Consider the following 27,776-nt stretch of genomic DNA (forward strand, 5'->3'; position numbering starts at 1 on the left):
TTGGAATTTTGTATTCCATGAACTCTGTTGTATGCACTTAATACAACCAGCTCCATTTGAAATATAGAAGACTACCTATTATTGTTTACCATTTTTTATTAATATATCCTGCATTCTGGGATCTTTTGTAATAACATCCTCCTGCACAAACAGGGACTCGAAGGGTTAATTCATACCCATCTCCCAGCAGTGAGGATATTCCTGCCACTCACCTACCTATTCCCCGCCCACTAGACTGACGTCAATCACTACTGCGGTGACGTCAGATACCGGAAGGCGGAGCCTAAGGGGGTTTAAATTGTGGCGCGAGATAAGGCCGGTAAGCTCTTGAGAAAGGCGCATCAATAGCGCCGAAACGCGCGTTGAGCTTTTACCACGACCACATGGCCTTTACTTCAGTTTAGTTAGTCTAGTTACTCTGTTTGCATCTTTAATATTAGTAAGGAAGGATTGCTTTCACCTCAACTGGGGAACGGGGCTTGTCTGCAGCGACCACATGGTCTATACCTCAGCTTAGGCAGTCTATCTACACGTTCTTACGTTTATATTTAGCAAGAAATTTTCTGCTTCCACTCTGATTAGGGAACTGATCGTTTGCTGCGACCACACGGTCTATACTTCGTTTCTAGGCCATTCAGTTACTTTGTTTTACGTTAATATTGAGCAAGGAGGGATTGCCTCTACTTTGACTGGGGAATTAGGACTCAGGGAATTGATTCATAGTTGGTTAATATCTCCTTGTTACCCTACTACACCTAGTACGTTAGTGGTGTATTGCAGGACTCAAGCAGCTATCTGGAAAAATTTAACCCACTATGGGAGTAATGCCTGTGTCTGCATACTAACTGTCTCACCTTTTGAGTTTTTCCCGGTGAGACAACACACTCGGTTTGGGGAACCTGGGATCCAGGGCACTGGCTTCCAATTATTATCCTTTTGGCTACCTTAGTGTAACTAGTACCTCAACTGTTATCTGATTAGGAATCTACTAGGAAGTTACGTGTTTCCGCATACCTATAGTCTCACTTTATTTTTTTCGGTGTGACTACCGAGTTCCCCATACCCATACCCTCTATTATCGGGTTAAATTGCTACGAAGACTGGCTTGGTCTATTATACTTTAGTATGTTAGAGGTGTTACTAGCGACTTTGCACGGACCTATTCCGTCTACGTATTCTGGCCACTGACGAGGGGAATACAGTAGCCGTTTTAGTCGTTATAATTTGCCACAATTGGTACATGTATAGAGCTACTGTGGTTCATTTAGACTCTGTTGTTAACCATATTTGAAATTTCGATACACGGTCTACCCTATGAACCTTATTTCAGTGGCTTACTATTACCTATACGTTAGTGCTGAGTGTGTACAGCAATTGTTTGGACTATTTTTATAAATATATGCTCGAATTACCCTAAACCTACTACCAGCGACTGGCTTACACCAACATAATAAGTGCAGAGCCTGCACAGCAAACTTTAGACAATTACTACCTGTATAATACATGTAGAGCCTGCACAGCAAACTCTAGACAACTACTGTTAATAATTATTTTATTTTTTATTTCTTTATCACCGTTTTTGATACACCTATATTTATTTTAACTCATCACTGTGTGATACACTATTGAGTATTGATTTTATATTTGTTTTCCCTAAGTGGGATTAATAAAAATTTGTTATTTTTTCATATATTTCCTGTTAGTTCTATACAGGCACACTTCTGCCATCATACTAACGAACTAACGTTGTTTTGGGTATAGGGACTTGAAGGGGGAGGAATTTTCTTCCATCCCTATCTAGTCTCTTTCTCTTTTTCATAATTAGAATGTATTTGATCTAGTGCCTATTAATTTGATATACCTATACCTTGTCTCAACAAATCCCAGGCACCAGGATGCCATGGTGAATACGAATTTTGTCCTGGCACCTGGGGTTTGTCAGCACGTTTCCCTCCCCCCCCCCCCCCTCCTCCTGCCCGTCTATCCCCGTGCAGCTCTCTGTGCGCCGGTGTACTGGGAAGAAGTGAAGAGAACTGTAATTACTTCCTCCCGGAGCTAGGGCCATGTAGAGCACCAGTTGAAGACGGTGTTTAGCTCTGCTCGCCACCCATTCCCCTGTGGCCTCGGCGCCGGGAGGAAGTAATTACTGATCATTTAAACTTCTTCCCGGCACACAGAGAGCTACATGGGGATAGAGAGACAGGAGGAAGAGGAAGGAGTCTGGACCAGAGGCAGACCACCCCCATTAGCCACAGCAAGCCTCATTGCCCAGTCCCACTGGACCCCAAGGAAGCCACCCTTCTGCACCCAAAAGGTAGGAAATAGGAGAGTGGCTAAAAATATGTCTTATTTTTCTTAATTTCTGTGTGTGTATATCTGTGACAGTGTGTATATGTCTATATGTGTATCTATGAATCTTTGTGTGTGTGTTTCTCTATATGAATGTATCAAATAATAATAATTAAAAAAAAAAATAATAATACTACTTTGTGTGAATCCCATAGAAAAGCATCGTGAAGCTATTGGGCATGTGTGGCAAAATGCTACACCAATCAGCATCTTCTCAAATAAATGCATTCAAACAATGCTGCACCAATCAGCATCTCCTCATCAATGTATCTCTATGGAAAATGTTCAGCGCCTCCATGCAGAGCGTGGAGACACTAAATATAGGTACTGAGATAGGAGACACTTTAGTGACTGTTTGAGTGAATGCCACTAGAGGTGTTACTAGTCAGCAGTGTAAGCTGCCTTTTCTCTGCAGGGAGAGGCTATATTTACCAGAGCCACTTTAATAAACTGTAGTGGTTCTGGTGACTAGACTGTTCCTTTAAGAATTGTATTTTTGTTGTTAAAAAAGTTAGGAGCCAGTTTTTTTCATCTGGCTCCTAGATTCAAAGCAAATTTCTTAAGCCCTGGCCTATACACAATATACATTTTAAAGAGGCCACATCCTATGAAGTAATGTAGCTGGCAATTTCACACAAAACATTGAATGAAGACCAAAGAGGCCACTTTAAGATGTACATTGCCGGCTGTCTGCCAGCCTTCGATGAGAAAATAGCACCCTGCAGAGTCATACCCAGGTTCTCTGGAAGGGTTAAGCCTTTTACTCACTATATGCAACTGTAGCTTAATCTGTTGCAAACATCTGAAACACAGCCACCAGGCCTTCGTTGGGTACTACAGAACAAATATGTGAACAAATATGTTTTGCATGAATTTATACTTTAGGCTTCTTTAATCGTTTTCCTATAATGTTTTTATTGTCTGTATTAACTGAACCGGTTATAGATTAGAAAGGAATATTGAATAATTCTTAATACCTATTGTAATTAGCCCCATAGCAGCTTCCTCCATCTCTTTAACACAGGACTGTGTGGTATTAACGTAAAATACTGCAGAAACAAACTGAATCGGAATAATGGGTGGCTTTGATCTCCAGATATTTATTTTTGTGTAATGTAGCCCGAGAGTCTGTGATTTTGAGGCTTGAAGAGCGGCACCTGCACGAGAAATATCAACTATTTCGCCAACAAGTGAATGAACAATATAACTTACAAAAGCAGCAGCTAAACAAGCGGCATGAAAAGGTGAGGGAAGTGCAAATGGTGACCAAAACGGTCATATTCCAATTTGCTATATAGACAATCGCTCTGCACATTATGTATCTGTCTATTTTAATGCCCAGAGTAAAGAATATTTTCTTATTCAGACATATCTATATCATAGCCAGTTCAAGCATTTACTGTAACATTGTATTTCATGTAGATACAATATTTATGAAATATTCATACTGACTGTGTTAACATTTCACTTAAATTCCAACCCTGTCAAAAGATATACTAAGACAAAGTATGCTAAAATTTGATGTCTGCTGCAAGTTCACAACAATTCAGTTTAGTGAACAACCTCAGTTAATGTTAAAGATATTTTGCTAAAAAAAAAAAGTAATCTATGTACAATATAGTTGCCGAAATTTGACTGTACACACACATAGTAAGGAAGTTCTAAGAGAGGATAAGTAAAACTGAACAACAAAACTACTGTCAAAAAAAATAAAAACTGTCACACACAGAAAAAACAAAACCACAAAGCTTCCTTGCTTAGTAAATGTTTCGTTTTTAAACATTTGTGCAGTTATATAGCAGAAAGTGCTAATTATGTGGTGTCCTTTTGGTAAATCTGTCAGGAAGTGGAAAGGCTGAAACAATACCAGAACCTCCTTCTGGATGAGCTTAGATGCCAACAGTCCCAAGACAGAACACAGAACCAGAAATCTTTGCGTAGCGAAGGCAGGACCCGTCTCGCCATGTTCAAGGAAGGAATGAAAAGTCAAGGAATAAGCGTGACTGAGCAGAAAGAAAGGAGTAAACAGGTAATGATCCTTACCCTCAAAATAATTATAGACGTAATCTGTAATAATCTAATTGTTAATGAAGTCCTAAAGAAAATCATATTGCCATTTTCCAGAAGAATTGTATCACATTGTCATTGCCACTGGTTGATGAGCTCAGTTGAAAATATAAACAAGCAACCAAAACAAAACAAAACTACTGCAGAAATGAAGTTAGTGGGGATATTTATTGTGATGGAAAAGTGCACAGTATAGAAGTAGAGGGACGGGATCATGGAGTTTGGAGAACTCTTGCCCATCATTACATACAACCTCCCTATCCTGCCCGTTTGCATTTCTACATAATACAAATGATTTTGTACCTTCAAAGTGTAAGGTATGTTATGTTAAATGGTAAAAACACCCATGAGTTAAAATTAGGGTAGGGGAACTAGCGCTCTTAGTCCTTACAAGGAATTTCCCTGCTGCATCCCCTGCAAGCTGGAACAGCAGACACAGGTTAAATCTTCCTCACCTCCAGTAACTATACAAGACACCGTTCTGTAGGTACAAACGCTGACAAATTTATTTGGAACACACAGATTTTATGCACAGACCCCTGCAGGGTGTCTCCATTCAAAATAACCCAAAACATAAGCCCGCCCCGGCGTCGCTGTGTCTGGGAGATAATAAAGTTCCCTCTCAAGTCCAGAGGGTAATCCCTCTCATGATCTTATGTGCCTGAGAGATAATCAAGTTCCCTCTCAGGTCCAGAAAAGTCTACAATAATTCCAAAGCCCCCCCCACACACACATTTTAACATTACAAAATGTGTTAATTGATTGTATGATAGGACAGAGCTTACAACCCGAGTTACTCTTTGAAGCTAGAGACTTCAACAGAGCTATTCGGTAAGGTGTGGGAAGTCACACCTAAGTGGCCTGGAAGCCTGGTCTCTTAGATAGGAAGTCCTTTGACATGTTAATGCTTATCAGCTAATTAACCAAATAAATACGTTTTACTCACCTTATTTCCCCCGGGAGCTGGTCTCACTGCACTTCTGCTAGCTACGATCATAAATATTGATGATCTCAGCCAATCCAGTGCCTTCCAATTGGGAGGCTAGTAAGCATGGGCAGCAATCGCTACGTCAATCAAAATCTCTTCATAGACACAATGTATCTCTGTGTGGAGTGCTTAACCTTTCCAAGCAGAGCGTGGAGATGCGCGGAACGTCAGCCCTATACAGGAAGTCCCTCTAGAGGATGTCATGAAGTAGCAGTGTAAACACTGCCGTTTCATTAAGTTGTAATGATTTTGGTGCTTAGTGTCCCTTTCACTTCTTTAGGGACTGGTAGAAGAGTAGTGTATGCTTAGTATGTGGTTGAGGCTTATTGAATAAGGAAAAGTGTTTAACAGGTTAGTACAGTGAACTTGTATCATGCGCTGGTTGATGTATATTTTTTAATGTGCAATAAAGCAGGTTGCATGATTCATATAGCTTTGAACCCTGGTCCCCAAAATCTGCTAAAAGACAAAAGTGCACAGTGGCAAAGTGTACAAAACAAAAATCAAGAGAATGGAAAACATCTATTTCTAAAACTGCTCTTTCTTCTTTAGTTCCTTCTACAGGAAGCTGCCCGGCAAAAGGAACAGACTCAAAAGCAGCAGTATGAGCAGGAAGAAGAACTTCAGAAGCTCAAACAACAGCTTGAACAGACATGTAATGAGTTGGTCCAAATACAGGTAAACCTATGATATTGGTGAATTATACATAAATACCTGGAACCTACAGTATTAAAGCAAGGTTGACAGACAGCCTGAATGGTGGCAAGGTAGGTGGAGGGATACCAGTTTGCCAAACCTGTTATATAGCTGGCAACAAATAAATATTCAGTACGAGATGAATCGGATATCTATTTTGATCATCTTTTAAAAACATTTTGGATCAATTTGGCATTTTTACCCCTGGATCAAAGCACAGGACTAGGTCTCTTTCGATTTCCTGCTCATTTTTACATCCAAGCGCTCCTCATCTTTACAGGAAGAAAAGATGCAGACTTTGCAAGCACAAAAGACAAAAAAATTACAGCAGTTAGACTCAGAGCATAGCATGGAGGCAGAACAATGGAAAGTACGCCTGAGAATAAGTAAAGAGGTAAGCAGCTAAAATCCTCTAATACCTGGCTTACAATTGTTCTTTTTATCCACTGCCTGACAGTGATTGTTTTTATTTCCTTCACAGAACTTAGATACAGAGTTTGCCTTAAGACAGCAGAAGATCCTAGAAACTGGGAAACAGCCATGGAAAGATTCTGAGCGACGCACTTCATGGTTCTTTCATTCATGACCTCAAACACAATCCAGCAATCTGTTTCATGTGGATGACATTGATTTATAAATAAAAATAACAATAATCTATTTGGGTTTTGGTTCACATTTATTTATACTTGGGCTCAGAAAAGTTTGGAAAAAAATGAAAATTTATTTTTGCAAGTCAGATAAATACACTATATACAGGGATTTGGAAATGTAACTATGATTCAGATAATGTGATATATTCTCATTTGGAGAGGCAGATAATAAAAACAAGTATTTTTTCATGGTTTTGTGAGAATTGCTTGGAGGTCTCTTTAATTTGTTACCCCTCTTTGTTACTTAATCTCCTTGCATTATCAGCACATCAGAAAGATCATCCACACCTTGTAGCTTTAAATTCTGTAAAACAAAAATAATGTTAGGATAACCAGAAATTTCCTCACAGTGACACATATGCAAGAGTAAAAGTGGCTCAGTGAGTTGTGGAATCTTAGTGAATTTTTTATTGTTAACTATGTTTTTAGAACTTTGCCTCAGATAAGCTCTTTACTTCATATTTTTCCTGACAGCACTTGTACTTCCACACTTACCTTTTCATTAGCAAGGTGCAAGAGGCAAGCAAATGCCAATGGAACAGATAAGTTCTGTGCCATCACTGAAGGTAACCTGAAGATTAGAAACAAATTACAATTAGGGCATCATGTGGAAATAGTTGAAAAAAATGTAATTTTACTCACCATAAATTCCTTTTTAATATGGTGGCAGTACAATAGGGATGTACTCTTCCCTCGGGACAAGCATCTGAAATAAATAATTATTAACATAAAAAGTACCTCCCCATACCAGGTATAAGAGACCCAACCAGCCCAGGGACCTCAGTACGTACCAAGAACACCCAAATATAATATATATACATAAAGGGAGGGAGTGATGTACTGCCACCATAGTAAGGAAAAAGGAATTTATGGTGAGTAAAATTACAGTTTTTCCTGACATATGGTGGCAGTACAATAGGGATATATCGAGATCCCATACTAAGGGCGGGAATTTAGGCAATAACAGCTTGTAACACCTTGTGCCCAAAATTAGCGTCAGAGGCAGAGAATACGTCTAGCCTGTAATGCTTGACATATGTGTTGAAAGAAGAATAGGTAGACGCCTTGCATATATCTTCCGGAGAGGCACACGCTTTTCCGGCCCAAGAGGCAGCCATGGCTCTAGAAGAATGTGCTTTCAAGGAGGCAGGCAGAGGTAGATTCGAGAATAAGCCAATTTAATAGTATCCACCAGCCATCTAGCTAAAGTGGCCTTGGAGGCAACTTGGCCTTTAAATTTTCCAAAGAAATTCACGAATAGATGATCAGTCATCCTATATGTAGAGGAGCGGTCCAAGTAGATTTTTTTAGAGACCTACCCAGATCTAGTTGGCACCAATCAAATTTCCAATCTGGCATAGATGGACCATTAAAGGAAGGAAGAAAAATAGGTTGGTTTATAACCTTGGAGGAGATGACTTTCTGAAGAAAGGAAGGCTTAGGGTACATAACCACTTTATCCGGAAGAAGCTTTGTAAAGGCAGGAGAGGACGAAAGGGCCTGGAGTTCCTCTGTCCTCTTAGCCGAAGTAATGGCCACCAAAAACACGGTTTTCAGGGACAGATTCTTCAATGAAGCTTCTTCCAAAGGTTCGAAAGGCTCAGTACACAGAGATTTCAAAACTAAAGACAAATCCCAAGAGGGAAAACAGATTTTCTTAGGAGGCTTTACGAGTCTAACAGCTTTAAAAAAATCTCCTAATGAGAGGATCAGAAGCCCAATTTTTTTTTTACCAAAAAATGACTGAGAGCGGAAACTTGGACTTTGAGGGTAGATGTCACGTTTAAACATTTGTTATGAAGGAACACAACTGCAGATTTCGTATAGTTTGAATATTTATTAAAGAAAGTAAAAGGTAAAGACTTTAATTCCACTTTACAGGTACTGTAGCATTAAGTAATAAACGATAAATGAAGTCCACAGTTACATGCACTGTAGCTTTAAGGAGTAAACGGAACTGAAGCAGCAAGAGTCCTTTAGTAGTATTAGTTAATTAGATGATAAGAAGTTACAATAGCTGTTCCATAGACTTTAAATGAAGAAAGATAGATGCAGCTAACTGAGACAAGTATGAGTTGAAGTTAGCTGTAACGGTTGGCTTTAACGAAGGACTTTGGAGACAGGAAATAACAGCTTTAGATGCAATGCTTATCAGAGAAGTTTTACTTAGCTTCCGGCACATAGAACACTGGTTCCCGAGATTTCCTCAGAGGCGGATTATCCTGCATGGATAGAGTTCAGCTTTAGCCGTGGATGAGGAAAGGTGAAGGGAACTTTGCAGAGTCTTTCAGTCCGGTCTGGTAGCAGAGGCTTTCACAACGAAGTTGTAGCCGGGTTGTGAGTAAGGAACGTAGTTCAATAATCCAGCCCTGATCAGCTGGTGCAGTCAGATTAAATAGGCAGACCGTGTCATAGAGGGGTGTGGCTAGACTCCGTGGAACCAGGAAGTAAGAGGATACCGTAGTTAAGGCATTACAGTAGACAGACTAAAACCTTGAGCAAGACCATCTTGCAAAAAATAAAGGATAGTATCAGTAGAAGGAGAGGATCCTATGCAACAATGAGATATGCACCAGTGAAGAAATCTCGTCCACATTTTTAAGTACATAGAAGAAGTAGAGCTTCTGGTAGAATTTAACAGTAACTGAAACCTCTCTTCTTTAATGCCCCGATTATGCAGAATTAGCCGTGCAGCAGCCAAGCCGTCAACCTGAACATGTTCAATACTTCTACTGGAATTCCCTTGTTTTCCAGAAGATCCGGTGTTACCGGGAGAATCCAGTACTTTAAAGCCATCTTCTTTAAAACCAAGAACAAGCTGCGGTTTGGCCAGTATGGTATTATGGCCAGAATACGAGCTTGATCTGATGTTACCTTTTGCAGAATCCTTGGGACACGGCTCACTGAGGGAAAAATGTAAGCAAGGGGAAACTCCCACCGGATCGAAAGACCATCCATTACCAGTGGCTTGTCTACCTTAAAGAGGGAGGCAAACAATCTTACTTTTGCATTTGATCTTCTTGCCATAAGGTCTATGACTGGCAGACCGAATCTCTTCACCAGATGAGCGAAAATTTCTGGATTGAGAGACCACTCGTTCTGGGACCATTTTGATCTGCTTAAATCGTCCGCTACCACGTTGTCTACTCCTCGAATGTAAATGGCGGAAATGTCGTCTAGATGACTTTGAGCCCAGGACATAATCCGTGAGCAAAGGAAATACAATTTTTTTACTCTTGTACCGCCTTGTTTGTTTAGGTAGGAGACTGTAGTCTGATTGTCCGACTGGATCTTTAAAGCTTTTCCTATAATGAAATCCTTGAACTGCTGAAGAGCATAGAGAACTGCCAACTCCTCACTGAAATTTGAAGATTCCTTTGTTTCCTTTTTCGACCGAACACCTTGTCTTAAGCGATACAGGAGGTGAGCTCCCCAACCTGTATTTGAAGCATCTGTAGAAATCACGATCCAAGGTCTTTGACGAAAAGACAGGCCTTCTGTAATTAATTTTTCCTCTAGCCACCAAGAGATCTTTTCTTTTGTATGATCTGATATACTCAATGCATCCAAGTCTTCTTCCTTTTTTGACGATTGGAAAAGAATTTCCCACTGTAAGGGCCTTGATTCTGCTCTGGCCCATTTTACTGCCGGAATTGTAGAGGTCAGATGACCTAAAACCTGCATGGCTTTCCTCACCGAACATTCTGACATCCGAAGAAGGTTTTTTATTAAAATCTTTATCTTTTTTCTCTTTTCTCTTGTCAGATGAACCGACAGAGTCTCTGACTTGATCAAGAACCCTAGAAACAGGATAGATCTCGTAGGTGTAAGGTGTGATTTTTCTAGGTTGATAATCCAACCATGTTCTTCCAGGATTTCTAGCGTATAGGCCACATCTGACTCTAGAGCGCCTCTTGAATCTGCCTTTATTAACCAGTCGTCCAAGTAAGGTACTACTGTGATTCTTTGTATCCTTAAAAAAAGCTGTGACAGGTGTGAGGACCTTTGTAAAAATCCTGGGTGCTGAAGCTAGACCGAATGGAAGGGCTTTGAATTGGAAATTATGGACTTTTTTCCCTTTCCCTTTCCTTATAGCAAACCTTTCACATCCATAGGAATATGCAGATAGGCATCCTTTAGATCAAGTTGCCATGAAATCTCCTTTTCGAAGGATATGGGTGACAGACGCTATAGTCTCCATTCTGAAATGTTGGTAAGGAATGAGTTTGTTCAGGTTTTTTAGATCCAAGATTGGACGAAAAGACATGTCCGGTTTTGGGACTAGTAACAACCTGGAGTATACCCCTTGATATACTTGGGAAGTTGGAATCCTTTCTACCACACCTTTTCTTAATAGGAAGACCGTGGCAGAGAAAAGGGCTTGGTTTTTTAACTTCGATCGGTAGGAGGAGACAAGGAAACTCGGTCTTTGAATATCTAAGAATTTTATTCGGTATCCATTTTGCACCAAATTCAGAACCCATGGATTTGTAGTGGTCTCCCTCCATTTGTGAACAACGCCTTGCAACCTTACGCCCACTCTGATGGCATCAGAAACGTTTGTTTCTGTCAGACTTAGGGTCTTTTTGTGTGTCAAATCTTGGATTTTTTCTTTGTTAACGAAAAAAACCTGGGTTTTTCTTGAAAACCCCTACGGTTTTTGAACTGGAAATTTCTATACCTGGGTTTCCAGGCATATTTCCTGTCTTGAGGCAGGGCCTTCTTGGTTTCCGGCATTTGTCGGATTAACTCTTCTAAAGGAGAACCAAACAACTTTTTCTTCTCCAAAGGCAGTTCACATAATGCAGATTTTGATGCAGTGTCTGCTGTCCAGGCTTTAAGCCACAGTGCCCTTTGGGCCACAGATGTCAAACCCATGACACGAGCCGAAAGCTTTATCACCTCCGTGACAATATCCATAAGGTACTCATTAGACAAACTTAAATTCTGGAACATGAGGGAAAGACCTTTGTCTTGGTTATCACCCAGACCATCTTCCAAAGTGTTAAGCCAAAGATTCTGAGCTCTCACCACTGAAGCCCCGGCTAATGCTGCATTAGCCTGAAAACCTGCAGCCTGATAAGCCCTTATGCTGGAAGTTTCAGCCCTCTTATCCATAGGGTCTTTCAGACCAGAAACTTCACCAATAGGTATGGTAGTTTATTTAGACAATTGAGCCACTTGTACATCAACCACCGGCAATTCTTCCCATTTATCTTCCTCCTCTATTTTAACAATACTTTTAAAATATCTGGAGACAAAAGCCCTTTTCTCAGGGTTCTTCCATTCTCTGAATATTGAATCCAGCATTTTTTGTTGGACTGGAAGTGTTTTACCCTTGGATTTATCTACCGTTTCATCAGAAAGGGTAACATTAACCTCTAATAAATTTACTCAACTCATCATGAGGAAAACCAACCTCAGAAATAGAAGAGTCGCTAGAGGATTCTGAATAAGAAAAAGAACATTCACCCGAGGATAGTTCTGAACTAGAGGAGGTTCTCTTCCTTTTAGACTTCGGTTTAGTAGCTTTTACAGGAGAAGTGTGAGCAGGATCTTTAAAAGACTCAAAAGTCTGGGCCAGATTATCCTGAAACCAAGACAAAAAGGATTTCATTTCTTGTTGCTTGGATTTTTCTAGCGTCAAGAAGGAGCAAACATTACAGACTTTCCTTTTAAAACCATCTGGTAAAGGAGTAGAGCATTCACTACAACAGAGATGTTTAGCTTTGGAACTGGCTTTTTTTTAGAAGCAGATGTAGGCACTTTGTCTTTATCCATATTATCAGTAGAGACAGGACTAGACATATCTGTAATACATAAGCATATAAATCATTTTTTTGTAGAAACAATTAAAAAAAAAAAAGTTTTAAAGATGAGAGTAAAGAATCATACCTCTAAAACCTCTGACCCGTGTGGGGGGTCTGGTGACACGGGAGACCTTCACTGCCGAGCATCCATGCTCACAGGAAGGTCTGCACAGCATAAATAGGCAGATCCGCTTTAAATTTGGCGCCATTTCGGAGAGTTCAGACCACGCATGCACAATAGCGCGGTCGGTACTCCAGTGGAACGCAAAACTACCCGGGCGTGCGTTCCACCGCCGTGCGCATGCGTCTCCAATGGACTGTGATTTGTTGCCACTAGAGACCGCCACCCTGCTTTGCCGGTGACGGCACTCGGCATAAAAGCAGGCTTACATACCTGCTCCGTAATCTGCAGGATGTTTTCTGGCCATTCAGCTCTCCACCCGGGAGGCTATCAGACCGGATCCCCTGGCAGCAACCCATGTGCCTCACCATCCACATTCCAGATGCCGTCCGTTCCTGTTGGAACAAGAAAGAGAACTGGGGTCCCTGGGCTGGTTGGGTCTCTTATACCTGGTAAGGGGAGGTACTTTTTATGTTAATTATTTATTTCAGATGCTTGTCCCGAGGGAAGAGTACATCCCTATTGTACTGCCACCATATGTCAGGAAAACATCAATTTTGTTAAGTGCAACTGTAAATTCTTACCTTTTCTGCAGATGCTGTGTGATATTACTGAACACGCTCTCTTGCGCTACACCTGCAGGTTCAGTTTCATTGCTTGAGGGTCGCTTGAGTCCATAAAAAAAAAATATATATATTTTAACATATTTCCTTTAGTCCACTCTTTTTCTAGGTAGAGCTATTTGGGAACATTCCAATTAACTATTCAAGTTTGTGTATAATGTTAATTTATTTCATCCTTGAAAGAACTGAATTAAAAATCATTTATTTTTACGTAAATACAGAATGGGACAATTCCTTTTCCCAGAGAAAACCATCCAAGTAAGCCAATTCACAGGTAATCAATGAAAAAAAAAATTACACTTTTGGGTATCCTAAATAAAATTCTAAAGAACGTATATTCGGCAAACAAATCTCAGGCTCACAGAGAATAGAGATCTGAATGTCAAGCTATACATTTAAATACAATTACAATACATTATCAAGACTCTCTCTGTTTGTGGTTTGTTTTGTACGTTCTTTAGATTTTTTTTTTATTTACAATATGCATACATGGAAAATAAAGAAGAATTTTTTTATTGATTACTGATGAGTCAGATTCTATGGGTCATCTTGTCTAAGAAACGGAATAGCACATTTCTTTATTTACGTTGATATTGGGAATAGACTGGCCCGATAACTTCAGAGGGAGTGGGGCGCCTGGGCAGAAAACATAAGACATATTAGTAGCTGTTAAGTCTGGCATAAAACAGGGCTTGAGACATATCTATAATTATAACTGCTATAATAATAATAATAATAATAATAAAAAAATCAAAAAAAAAATCCTACTTTTAAAATAATTTCTTACTGCTCTTGCTATTTGTTTCCTATTTTGTATATCTTAAGCAAGCGATAACATTTTCAGTGAAAAAACTATTATCAATCTCGTTACCTCTTCTGCAGAGTCTGGGCAGTTTGTCAGCAACCCCCACATGGTAGTCTTTAGGCGTTTCATGTCCATTTTCTTGGCTGTTCTGGCATAATTAATTTCTATTTTGTTGACCTGCATGAAAGAAAAAGTATTAGAAGACAATATATAACATAACCATCTCTACCAGTCTAGCAATTACCAGTTCCCACTTAATTCACCTTCTGTGGCTCAGCAACCAGATTGCTCTCTGAATAGCTGGTGATGTTCATCGGTTTCTCAGGCAATCCTGTGTTTGGTATGAAATCATACTCATCTCCTGGTCCAGTGAATGGTCCATCATCATCATCACTGTCTGCAGCCTGAAAATAATAAATATTTAGACACACATTAAAGAGTACTATTGAAAGTATTTGGAGTGTCATTTAAAGAGATGCAGAAATCACCTGAAGGGCTGGACAGAAGTCGGCGGTATCATTGGGATTATTGTAGTCATATTCTCCAATAACATCTTCATGCTCAGAAACTGAGTCTTTATTAACCATCTTCCGGATCTGATGAAAGAAATATATTAAGGAACATGCTGGATGTAAAGATGATGGGCAGAAAGAACAGAAAAATAATTACCCGATCCACTGGCCTTAAGCTTAGCTTTACAATGTTGTCTGGGTCGTAATGAAAATCTGCCGGAAGTATGGTAGACTTTTTATTCTGGCTTCCCAGGGTAGACTTTGTGAGAGTTGTAGCTGCCTGCGCAGAGACAAGATATTAGATAAAAATTATCTCATGGTGAAGACATGGCTCCACCAATAATAAGACTCATTTGAAAAAGGAAACCTGAATTACCAGGGATTGAGTTTTTTTTTTTAAATTTCCACACAACTAAATAAATAAAAAAATAAACATTTCTGGTGTACTGTGTTTCAATTGGCATCCCAAACAAGTCAAGATTATTTATCAGGTTAAAGTTATAGAAACAAATTTGAGGAAGATCATTCAGGGCAACTGTAAGAAATCCACTACATTGATGAATGACTGAATTGAGAAAATTCAGCTCTAAATTTTCTGAAACAGCTCAGGTTAAAAGGCATACTCTAAAAACGATAATCAGTTGATCTCATTGAATTATTTATAGTGCAGTAATAAACCATTTTCAAGCAGTGTAAGGCTGAGTTAGGGTCCCAAGCCGTCTACAGGTAGAGGTATAACTAAAGCAGTGATGATACTCTTCTTTAGCCATATAAATTCAGATCAACAATAGGTGGCAAGTGACACTCTCAGATAATCATCGCTGCCCTGCCTGCAGCATAGGGGCGCTGAGGATCTCCTGTTTAGCATTGCACCAGTTAAGACACTGAACAAAAGGGCAGTGCCAGGTGAATTCAATGAGATGAAGTGGTTGCAGTGTTCCACATCCTAACATTCTATTTACAATCAGTATGGGTTGAATAAGGTAAGTGGCACGCTTTGTCAGAACCTGGGGAAGGTTCTGACAGTCAATCAGATGGGAGGTTCCCAAGAACGCGCTCAATCACACATCTCCCAGCATTTCAAATTTTTTATCCACTTGAGAAAGTCCTAAGGGGAGAAACTCTTTGTGGAAATTTTAACTAACTGTATTTTAATAAAGGTATTTTGGCCACTTTCTTTGTTGTGAGTTAGCCATTTTATCTTTTTTACCTTTTTTATTATTTTACTACATGGCATTTGAGTTTTACTTGTTCCAGAGAGATACTACTCCAAAGCATCCTTGGTAGATTATACCACTTATGCCCTATCATTGAGCAGTGCATCTGTCCAATTAAATGTGAGTAACCATTTGGTTATTTTATACACTCTCCTGGTTTTATCACAGTGAGCACTATTGTTTTTTATGCTACATATGGTCCCCATCTGACTAGATATCGGCCAGTTACGCATAGCCTTGTGCTTCTGACATGACTCTAGTAGGCTGGATAGCAGGGCAGCGGCCATCCACCCCGCTCACCACACCGAGCGATCCCCATCTTGGATGACAGAGAGCACCTCTCCAAGGGACTAGAACTAAACATCAAGCCTCTCCTCAGAACCATAATGTCTTCTTGCACTGGGTCATAGCTGCAAGTCGTTAGGTAGGTACTAATTCTGTGTTTGTGGGCTAAAAATAGGAAAGATTGCAGGAGCTGCTCTGTTGTGTGACCGTTCAGCATGGCGGTCTGGCCCTGCCCCCGACAGCTTTTTTTTTTTTTTTATTCCTTACACATGAAAATCTCTGAATCTAGGGATAAGGGATAATTTTGTTGCCAATAGTGATGCAATCTGAAACATATTTTCAAGGTAAAATGCCAGAACACATCTCTAAATTGCAAATAAATTAAACTCAAATGTAAATTCAGGAATATTTCCCCAAAATAGTATATAATAAATCAATACATAAACTATAAAAGCACATATGGTCTTTAGTGAAGTTTCCTAAATTAGTTGCCCTTTGTTTGCAAGCTGTGGAGATATCTAAATACTTAGTAACACACTTATTGAGGGCCTGCTAGCGTTATTGCTGGAGGACGTAACTTACTCTGGTTTTGCAGAAATGAACATCAAAGTCAATGTCATCATCAAAGTTCAGCTCAAAAGCTTTCTTCACCTTCTTGACCTTCTGTTTGTCAGTGCTAGAATCAGCTGTAAAAGGAAGATGAAATCATGTAATTCAAGAGTAAACACAGGCTATATTTTTGCAGCCTTAATGTAAAAGAGAGACCCACCTTTGTGACGAGGACGGAAACGCCAATGCTCAGGCCCTGCCCACATAGACATTGTGCGAGGGCTGAAGTAGGAATACTCTCCTGGACAAGAGGACAGCTGAAGGCACATGGTGTCAATGTCTCCATTTCCAATTTGAGTTATTTGGGGGCTGCAGTGAAAGTGTTGGTAAGTTGAATGAACTCAGTAATATAATCATCCAGATTTATTTGAATGCTATCAGAAACAAAGGCCTCGTGCACTATAAATTCTCCCCCTCATCTTCTACTTTAAATATAATATATGATCAGACAACTAGAAAGAAATGTACAGTTGCATGGTCTGTGCAGCATTTTGTAATTCACATGCATGAAAAGCACATACCTAACACAGTAGAGGTACAACTGGTTTCCTAGTGATTAGGAAAATAAAGGGACTTGCTAAGTAACAGAACCACTACAGCTCAGGGTAATGGTTACGTTGCCAATAGACTCTGGGCACTCTACCCAAGTCCTTTTTCAAACCATTTGGAAGTGGATGCATTTATAAGTGCTCTCAGCATAGAAGCATGTGGTCCGAGTTGAATGCTTAGAGTGATCCTTTAAGAATCCAAGTACAGGGTTTGCTGTAAAATGGGGCAATTAGGTTGGGGTATTTTGCTGTCAATCAAGATTACATTCATTTAACATAATAGGGAAACATGAATATTATTTGACGATCATCATGTTTTATGTCAACTGTTGTGTTTTTATACATGAAAACATAACTTGAAAGTTTAGTAATGCACAAAATAAAGTGTGCAGCTTAACAGAGAGTAAAACAGAGTTAAATAATCATTATGTAACCTATACATTTTGAATTAAGGCAAGTTTACAGCTCTGCGTTGTAAAATATTTTACCAACAAAAATTGTGGGTGAAGAAAATACTGTTGGTTTTGTTTGAACATGATCAAAAGAAACAATATATTTTTAATACTTTTAGAGTACAATGTTTAGATAAGCAAGCATTTCTGAAGTACTGGCTGAACCAAAAATAACAGTTTTAAACTGGGAGATTGAAATGGACATGTAGGAAGCTTGTGGTGTCTTATTTACAAATGGAGAACTCTCAAAACATTCTTACTATTCCACCTTTGTAGGTCAGCAGATTCTTACCCTTTCCGCTCCGATCTAAAAGCTTCACGATGCTCTGAAAATTCCCCAAGATCTCCAGATTCCATTCCATCACATGCATCTGCATCAAAGTCATCTGCTATAGGATCTGCTGCATCTGCACAGTCCTCCTCTACTTCAGCATTAATGTCAAACACATGGTCGCTCTTCTTAAACTTATCCATCAACGATGATACTGTCTGTATAATAACAACAACAACAACATCATCAGATGTAGTTGAGTTAATCAGGTATTCATGTTTTAAGGACAGCAGTCATGACATTTTCACTTCTTGTTTCTTAGAAACTTATTACATTTAATGATACTTGGTATATATATATATATATATATTTTTTTTTATTATTATTATTTTTAATTATGTGTATTGATTTCTAAAAAAAAAAATTTTTAAAGAAAATTTCACTTTATCTGGCTGAGCAGCCATGTTGTTGATAACAGTCGGGTCTACTGTTATCTGACCAGATGCTGCTCAACTTAAATGTTTACTGGGCACTGCCTTCAACCAGACGTCAGCCATGGCCTTGCGCAGTCCAATCATCGGATTGTTTCACTGGCTTAGAGCACAAGCATGCATTCAGAACCGGCAAAGTGAGGTAGAGCGGGTGGGACAGAATTAAAACAAAAAATTGCATTATTGAGGTGATAGGGAGGAGGGGAGGGGAGGGTGAGGACACCCACACTTAACATATCCATTACAGCGTGCACTGACAAAGGACATATTTTATGCACAAAATTAGCATTTGGCATCTCGGAATGTGTGCTGAGGATGTAACTTTCCCAAGGCACACAAGTGCAGATTGCTCTGTATGTTCAGCATTATAAGCAGAAATGCTGCCTATATTGAAGTGGTCATAGTGATTGAAGTAACCATTAACTTACCTGTTGTTGCTTTTGCTCTATGTAAAGCATCAGCATGGGCAGCAGGTAATCAGTTATCAATAAAGTCTGACCCAATATGGCTAACATTTTTTCAAAATATCAATATAAATCATTTTTTTTAATTAAATATCGCTGTTTCATTAAATGTAATAAACTTTTAGAAAATGAAAATTTCACGATAGTTGTCCTTTAATGTAGATTGAGAACAGAAAAGTCCTTCTCCATTATCCAATAAACCATAAAAGTTATATATTACAAATATATTTTTTTAACATTTCAAAATGCATTCCCTGCAGTATTAATTCACATCCTACCCAGTTTACAGCTCTACGTTAAATTGAGAAAATGTTAAAATGACAGAAAACTGACAAGAGGCATCTAGAATCACCACACTGTGATATATTATGGTTTCAGATGAGACACAAAAGAAGCAACATATATAGACCCACAAGAAAGTAAATTCATTTAGAGTAATTAATTGCTTACTTAACCTGCTTAGCAGAACTTTAAATGTTTTTACCGTATGGCCAATACAGATTAATACAAAGTCAGGAATGCACTTTCAAATAATAACATTAAAATAATTAGAATAGTAAACCAAACAAAATATGAAGTGTTGCAGTATTAAATAGCAAATAGTTCCATATTTGTTGGCAGAACTAGCGTAGACAAAACTATAATACAGGAAAGAATAGCAGCAAGCTTAAAGAGCAAATAAATGCACTGCTAGGGACAGAGAAAAAAAAAAATAATGGTGACAAAAGAAACAAGGATTACAAGAACAGAAATGAAAAGAGTGTATATTAAGTAAGCCCCAGTTCTGATTTGTCATCAACTGCATTAACTCTGTAGCCCCAATGTTATTGATTTTTCCAAGCAAGTGTGACACACCTCATTTTGAAGATCACTGTCCCACTGCATGAATCGAAAACCTGAGAGCGATGGACATATCGGACGTTTCTCCACACACTGTGATAGAGGAGCTGTCAATGTAAACATGCAAGTCAAAACATTACATACCCTAACTTAGTGATCTCTCAGCTGAAAACAAACTGGAAAAGATTAAAGAACTCTAAACACTAATTACAAAATAAAACATTAATTATAAAAATACTTGAATGAAAAATCTTCGTAAAACAGCAATAATATTCACCAAAACATCTTTAGCTTAAAGGAACACTATAGTCACCTAAATTACTTTAGCTAAATAAAGCAGTTTTAGTGTATAGGTCATTCCCCTGCAATTTCACTGCTCAATTCACTGTCATTTAGGAGTTAAATCACTTTGTTTCTGTCTATGCAGCCCTAGCCACACCTCCCCTGGCTATGATTGACAGAGCCTGCATGAAAGAAAAAAAAAACTGGTTTCACTTTCAAACAGATGTAATTTACCTTAAATAATTGTATCTCAATCTCTAAATTGAACTTTAATCACATACAGGAGGCTCTTGCAGGGTCTAGCAAGCTATTAACATAGCAGGGGATAAGAAAATATTAATTAAACAGAACTTGCAATAAAGAAAGCCTAAATAGGGCTCTCTTTACAGGAAGTGTTTATGGAAGGCTGTGCAAGTCACATGCAGGGAGGTGTGACTAGGGTTCATAAACAAAGGGATTTAACTCCTAAATGGCAGAGGATTGAGCAGTGAGGCTACAGGGGCACGTTCTATACACCAAAACTGCTTCATTAAGCTAAAGTTGTTCAGGTGACCATAGTGTCCCTTTAATGAAGCAATGTTTGTATATAGATCATACTTCTGCAGTTTCACTGCTCAATCATTTAGGAGTTAAAATCAGTTTGCTTCTGTCCATGCCACCCTAGCCACACCTCCCCCTATCCATGACTGACACATCCTGCATGAACAAAAAGGGTTTCATTTTCAATCAGATAATAACTTTAGAAATGTGTATCTTCTACTCTGTAAACTGAACTTTAATCACACACAGAAGGCTCCTGCAAGGTCTTGCAAGCTATTACCAGTACAGGATATAAGACATTCTAAATTAAACAATAGATCTTACTTTACATGAAGTGTTTAGGAATACTGTGTTCATTACATGTAGGTAGGTGTGGCTTCGGCTCCATAAACAAAGTGATTTAACTCACAAATGGCAGAAGATTTAGCAGTGAGACTCCAGGGGCATGCTCTATATACCAAAACAGCTCCATTAAGCTAATGTTGGTTTGGTAATTATAGTGCCCAGTGTAATAACAAAACAATAACAGTTTTGGAGAGTCTTACCTATGTAGTTTACTAACTGTAAGAGCCTGGCAATAGGTTTGGCTTTCTACTTTATCTTTCAGTCCGTTACCGTACTCAGAAAAAAAAACATTACGTCCCTTGCTTTTTAAAGGACAACTGTCACCTCAACATTATTTTTTAATATAATGATTTTTTTTTTCTTCAAATTGTTTTCATCTGATTTTTTTTGTTAAATTAAGTATATATAAAGAAAATATTAAAAACTAGTCTTTACCTTTAGTATATGGCAGGATCCTTCAGACATATACATGCAGTTTGGGATAGTGACAACATTTGGCAGTTAGTCTTTATGTTCTTCCCTAGTTCACTCCCTGCACAGCGCAGTGACATTTTCAGCCCGACTAACTGTCCAATTCTAATACTGTCTGACCCAAGGTGTATGTATTTGGCTGAAGGTTGCTGTCATATACTAAAGATAGGGTGTTTTACCTCCATTTCTTACATATACTTCATACAACAAACATCTATTACCTTTCAAACCTTGATGAAAGGATCATTATATTAAAATATAGTGTTGAGGTGACAGTTGTCTTTTAAGTAAACCCTAGGTAGCATGCACTCTTGAAATTGAATGGATGTTTTAAATGTTAAATATTATTAGGTTTTTCACAAACTTGAACTCAGAAATACAGATTCCCATCATTATGCATTGAGTAAAAAATAAAAATAAAAAAATCTACCTTCTGCAACAGAACATTTTATATAATAAATAAATTACTCCAGTAAGCAACTGCAACATACATTTCAGCTCCGATACATCCACAGACAATGGGCTTGGAGGATCATTTTCTTCAATGGTTGAAAGTGGCTTCACATCTGTCTCAAAGCGAAGCTCACTGTGGTAATTGTGACATTGAAGGGTAGAAAGAAAGACACCAGCAGTGCTAAATTCATCAAACGATGCAGCTGACTTCTGGAAGAGGGGGTCAACCTGCAGAGAGAAGGGATTACTGGCAGGCTGGTCTGCTACTTCTGAAATTCAAGTATGTTTTTCAAATTTAGAGTACAGTAAAATATAACAATGCCACTGAGTCAGCTATCGTGGAATAGACATGCTGAGTGGCAGCAAGCTCTTAGAAACATAAAAAAGGCAGTCAAACCACCAGCCCAATTTGTACTCAACCATATGCAACAGATCATTTATCAGAAAATATTTTTTTTGTTACTGAATCAGAAAACAGTCAGAAAAACAAATCATAAAAAACCCCAAGCCACACCAAAACCAACAAGAAACAATACATACAAATACTTAGTTTGTAGTTAATTCACTATACAAAAACGGTGACTGTAAGAAATCTAACCAGTTCAAAACCAGAAACAAATTGGCAATATGACAGGTATTTACTTTAACATACTTTAGTTTATTGCTTCTACAAGTTAAATACAGGACAGAAAACACATAAAAGCTGGGTATGCAGGGGATACTCAGTTAGTGAAGTACCTCCCTATGGGTACACACCCACCTCACTCTTGCAATCATTTTCAGAGCGATTAATGTTGTTTAGATTTTTCTCAATGGTTTTGTAGGAACGCTTTCTTTTTTTCCCCTTCTTTTTATCATCTTGACCTTCTGTAGAGGCATCTGTATTGAGAACATTACTAGTAAGTAAGTCAAGAAAACATAATTTGAATATAGAATTATACTCCCTAAATGTTACTTTGTTTTTATTACAGATTAAAAAAATTGGAAATATCCTGCACCCTAGATCGCAACCTCTATATCTGAAAGTGAACAAGAGTGTGATGTTGAGTTGCTTCTTCATTCATCTGGTTTTTATGATCTACATTTCCACTGAAATTAGCATGTTCAAATTAGTTTAGCTGCTTTCAAGATTGTATTATTTTAATATTTATATAGCGCCAGCAAATTTCATAGTGCTGTACAATGGGAGGACTAACAGACATGTAATTGGAACCAGACAAATGGAAGCACAGGAACAGAGGTGTTGTGGGCCCTGCTCAATGTGCTTACATGGTAGAGGGAGTGGGGTATAGTGACACAAAGGGTATAAGTAGGGGTAATGAAATAGATTGCTAGAAAAGTGATCACTGAGAACTTAGGTTATTTTTGACAGTTGCAGGAGAGGAGTCATGTGGGGGAGTGTTTACCCGGTCAGTGCCAAAATCATTATGGGCACTGGCTTGGGTACTCCTCTCAAGAAAACACTGCAGGGAAAAATAGCCAAACACCTCACAGGAGACGCAATGTCACAACTCTTGGTAACATATGCAATAAAAAAAAACCTTACTCAGGTTATGAAAAAACATTTAGCTTATTTGCTTATTACCTCTACATTTCCTATGAAAGCCTTAGATCCACTTACAGACTAAAGGTCCGTAACGGAGGACTAAAAAAACACAAACTATTGGCCCTCCGGCTAATGTAATGGAGCTCTTGAGCGGCGCTCAGTAGTCCCAGGTAAAAAGTCAAATTGTTATAAAACAGTTTAGCTACCTACAGTATAAAGGGTCAGGGAACTTCTTGTGCCATAACCACAACAGTGACCAAGTTTTTTTTTTCACTTAAAAATTACCTTATCTTATGACTGGTTTCTGAATTATTTAGTCTTAGTTAGTCTTCACTGCAGATGATTCTTGCATTGATTTGAAAGCATGCTTTAATGTAAGGTGCCATTAACATGGAAATTGTCATGCATGGAGCCAGGTATCGTTGTAGTTACATACCAGGGTCTTGATGTTCAGACTCCTCTGGAATCTGCGACTCTTTCCCAAGCCCGCCTAGAACTTTATATACATCTAAATGGACTGCATCAACTCTAACGGCATAGATTTTAGCACTTGCATCCAGTGTTCCAGCAGCAACCTACACAACAAGACACAATGCAAAGTGAACTCTGACAAAAAGCTGTAGCTTTGAACAGGGAATACATGATATGTAAGTTACTCACTTTGAAATTTGTCAGTTCACTGTCCTTTTGTTTCAAGATGTCTCCCATATAATCAATCAGGTGCAATCCAAATGCATTTTTTGTTGTGATTTTCTAAAACAGAAACAGAGTATGCATTAACCCATTCAGGACCGGCCTGTTTTTGCGATGTTTGTACGTTAAGGACCAGAGCAGTTTTAACACTTTTGTGGTGTTTGTGTTTAGCTGTAATTTTCCGCTCTCTCATTTACGGTTCCCATACAAGTTATATATTGTTTTTTTCAAGACAAGAAGGGCTTTCTTTACATACCAGTATTTATATTATGTCATATATTGTATTTAAAAAAAATAATGAAATATGGTGAAAAAAAAAAAAAAAAACATGTTTTTGGACTTTTACTTGAAAAATCTTTTACTTATCTACAAAAGCTAATGAAAAAAACTGCTAAATAGATTCAAAATTTTGTCCCGAGTTTAAAAACACCCAGTGTTTACATGCTTTATTGCTTTTTTTTGCAAGTTATAGGCCTATAAATACAAGTAGGAAATTGCTGTTTCAATATATATATATTTTAAATGTATCAATAGTGACATTGTTACACCGTTATCTGTCATAAATCCCCGAAACACACCTAACATGTACATATTTTTTAAAGTAGACAACCCAGGGTATTTACAATGGGGTATGTCCAGTCTTTTTTAGTAGCCACCTAGTCACAAACACTGGCCAAAGTTAGCATTTATATTTGTTTGTGTGTTAAAAATGCAAAAACCGCTAACTTTGGCCGGTGTTTGTGACTAAGTGGCTACTAAAAAAGGCTGAACATACCCCATTTGCAATACCTTGGGTTGTCTTCTTTTGTAAATGGTATGCCATCATGGGGCTAATTCTCATTCCTTGGCTACCATACGCTGTCAAAGGCAACCTAACCAATCTGACAAATTTCAATTAAAAAAATCAAGCCTTATATTTGACCCTGTAACTTTCACAAACACTATAAAACCTCTACATGTGGGGTACTGTTATACTCAGGAGACTTCGCTGAACACAAATATTAGTGTATCAGAACAGTAAAATATATCACAGCAATAATATCCTCAGTGAAAGAGCTGTTTGTGTGTGAAAAATGCAAAAAACTTCACTTTCACTGACAATATCATCGCTGTGATATGTTTTACTGTTTTGAAACACTAATATTTGTGTTCAGCGAAGTCTCCCGAGTAAAACAGTACCCCCATGTACAGGATTTAGGGTGTCATAGAAAGTTACAGGGTTAAGCACAGTGCTAGCAAATTAAATTATCTGGACTTTTGGCCTGGGTTGGCAGGCAGGTCCCTCAAATTGCAATCATTAAAATTACTTAATTAGGTAAAAATATTACATAAATATGCACGTAGAATTTTAATATATATACATATTTATATATTTGACGTCTACGTGTATATTTATGAAATTAATAATGTAATTTTGTATGTGGACATATGTATATTTCGTATTATTTTTATTTATTTATTTATACATAGATATATATATCATTACATTCTAAGTGTATTTTGATATAAATATATATATCAATATCAAAATACTGTTAGAATAAAATTGAATATATATATATAATTTTTTTTTAATTATTAAAAATTATTTTTATTTTTATTAACATATTATTTGTATTTTATAATAATATATATATACCATATATATAGTTATTATATATATTGTATATATTCGTGTGTAATTTAAATATAAGTGTATTTTTATATTAATATACGTATATATAAATATAAAAATACACTTAGTGTGACATTATATATATGATACATATACATATATTATATATATAGATATAATACATGTATATATATCATATATATACACATATTATAATTTTTTTTTACACTGATTGTTTTTTTTTTAACTTTATTTTATGATTTTACACTTGCAGGGAGACTGCCTGTCAGCACAGACAGTCCCCCTGCAGGCAGATACAAAGACCCCTATTGCGGTCATGTGATCGAGTGATCACATGGCCGTGGGGTCCTGATCTGCCGAGGGGGGACTGCCCGGGCAGACAGGCAGTCCCCCTGGACCGGGAGGAGAGCTGATCGCCGCCGTGGGACCGACGGCGATCAGGTAAGTAGCCCAAAACCGTTATGACGGTTCAGGACCGTCAGCGGTCCAAACGCACGTTTTACCGCTGACGGTCCTGAACCGTCAGCGGTCCTGAAGGGGTTAACACAGCTCTTAATGCACTGTGTTGGATATATGAGCAAAATTGATTTTCAACAAAGAAAGTATTGAAAGCAAGAACCTGAATTGAACGACCTGAATTGTGATCTATAAAAAAAAAAAAATCTATAAAAGGGATGTCAAGCTGCAGCCTTCTAGCTTTCTCTGGACTACTACTCCCACAATTATGTTTGGCTATGGTAGAGAATCAAGGAATTTAAAGTTTAAAAATATGTGGGGCTACAGATCAATAAACTGGCTTTACACTAAACATTTAATGGATATTGATACTTTAGAGAGAGTTCAGAGAGGGGCTACTAAACTGGTTCATGGATTGCAGGATAAAATTTACAAGGAAAGATTAAAGGATCTTAACATGTATAGCTTGGTGGAAAGACGAGACGGGGGAGATGGCAGGGGCAGGGGGTCCGCCACCGCTCCTCTGGCCCGCGTCCCGCCACGCACGTCTGTGAGCAGGCCGCGGCTACTCAGTCTAGTGCATTTAACTGCTGTCTTGTAGGTCTGCCGTAAGGCTCTCAATGTTATATATTTTTTCTCTACTTTCTCTATCCATTCCTGACTTCCACTTGGCTGGTATCAGGATCTTTGCCGCGTTCAGAAAGTGTTTCGTGAGGGATCTCTTATATCTCCCAATGAGGTGTGGTGGAGTAGCATTGGGAGGGGTTGCAGAGGAATATCTGAGTCCAGGATCTATTTCAGTTTCTAATGGATTTGTTGCCAAAAGCTGACGGTGACGGGACACGACCACCATATGTGTAGGTCCGTACCTTCCGCCGTGCCGCATCTCCAGCAACTAGCCGTCTGGGAAAGGCCTATGCGGAACAGTCGCGCTGGCGTCCTGTACCAGCAAGTCATGAGTTTATAATTAAGCTCCTGGATCTTGGCGCTGATCATCCCTTGATGCGTCAGGATGTGGATCTTCTCCCATTCGGCCTCCGATAATACAAGCCCCGTGGCGTGCTCCCATTTCGCCTGGTAAGGTGCCGGCAGGGTCTTTGTGGCTGCGGGTATTATGGCATAGAGCATCGAGATTCCCCTAGGTAGGTGTGTCTCTGCGGTGCATAATGCTTCGAATTGGGTTAAGGTCCTGTGTATGACATATTCTATGTGTCTTGTCTGCAACCATACATCACCTCCCTCCATATATTTAAGAAAGCAATGCTGAGTTGGAAAGTGAAACAGTAAATACTCACATTTTCCTGTGAAAGTTTGATGCAGGTGGAGTAATGATCAGAGATCTGTGTATTATTCAGCTTTGGAAGTAGTGAAGTGGGAGTGTCAGTCCCCCTAAAGAACAGGCAAAGTGGCAACAATCATTAAAACTATATTCAACATGGAATCAAAAATATTCAAACTGGGACAGATGACAATTAATTTGTACTCGAAGTCTGTATTTAAAGCAAAAAAATAAAATTAAAGGGACACTATAGTCACCTGAACAACTACAGCTTAAT

General features: G+C 38.5%; 2 protein-coding genes across 2 annotated transcripts in view; one reads left to right on the plus strand and one right to left on the minus strand.

The window, feature by feature from the left end:
• LOC134603025 (serine/threonine-protein kinase 10-like) overlaps window positions 1-6,719 on the plus strand; it is a 54,095-nt gene extending 47,376 nt beyond the window's left edge. The window contains exons 14-18 of the mRNA XM_063448610.1: window positions 3,469-3,593; window positions 4,193-4,378; window positions 5,957-6,082; window positions 6,381-6,494; window positions 6,582-6,719. Coding sequence (XP_063304680.1) covers window positions 3,469-3,593; window positions 4,193-4,378; window positions 5,957-6,082; window positions 6,381-6,494; window positions 6,582-6,686 — 656 coding nt within the window. The 3' untranslated portion in view covers window positions 6,687-6,719. The remainder of the gene's footprint in view (window positions 1-3,468; window positions 3,594-4,192; window positions 4,379-5,956; window positions 6,083-6,380; window positions 6,495-6,581) is intronic.
• Window positions 6,720-6,757: 38 nt separating this feature from the next.
• Window positions 6,758-27,776, minus strand: part of NCAPH (non-SMC condensin I complex subunit H) — a 30,649-nt gene continuing 9,630 nt past the window's right edge. The window contains exons 3-18 of the mRNA XM_063448611.1: window positions 27,516-27,609; window positions 24,096-24,188; window positions 23,872-24,010; window positions 22,650-22,768; window positions 21,928-22,117; window positions 19,814-19,905; window positions 18,025-18,221; window positions 16,893-17,041; window positions 16,706-16,809; window positions 14,779-14,901; window positions 14,598-14,705; window positions 14,373-14,513; window positions 14,176-14,286; window positions 13,266-13,348; window positions 7,246-7,321; window positions 6,758-7,054 (exon numbers count right to left, since the gene is read on the minus strand). Of these exons, the coding sequence (XP_063304681.1) occupies window positions 6,995-7,054; window positions 7,246-7,321; window positions 13,266-13,348; window positions 14,176-14,286; window positions 14,373-14,513; window positions 14,598-14,705; window positions 14,779-14,901; window positions 16,706-16,809; window positions 16,893-17,041; window positions 18,025-18,221; window positions 19,814-19,905; window positions 21,928-22,117; window positions 22,650-22,768; window positions 23,872-24,010; window positions 24,096-24,188; window positions 27,516-27,609 (1,879 nt within the window). The 3' untranslated portion in view covers window positions 6,758-6,994. The remainder of the gene's footprint in view (window positions 7,055-7,245; window positions 7,322-13,265; window positions 13,349-14,175; window positions 14,287-14,372; window positions 14,514-14,597; window positions 14,706-14,778; window positions 14,902-16,705; window positions 16,810-16,892; window positions 17,042-18,024; window positions 18,222-19,813; window positions 19,906-21,927; window positions 22,118-22,649; window positions 22,769-23,871; window positions 24,011-24,095; window positions 24,189-27,515; window positions 27,610-27,776) is intronic.

This window comes from Pelobates fuscus, chromosome 3 (assembly GCF_036172605.1).
Source record: "Pelobates fuscus isolate aPelFus1 chromosome 3, aPelFus1.pri, whole genome shotgun sequence".
NCBI lineage: Eukaryota > Metazoa > Chordata > Amphibia > Anura > Pelobatidae > Pelobates > Pelobates fuscus.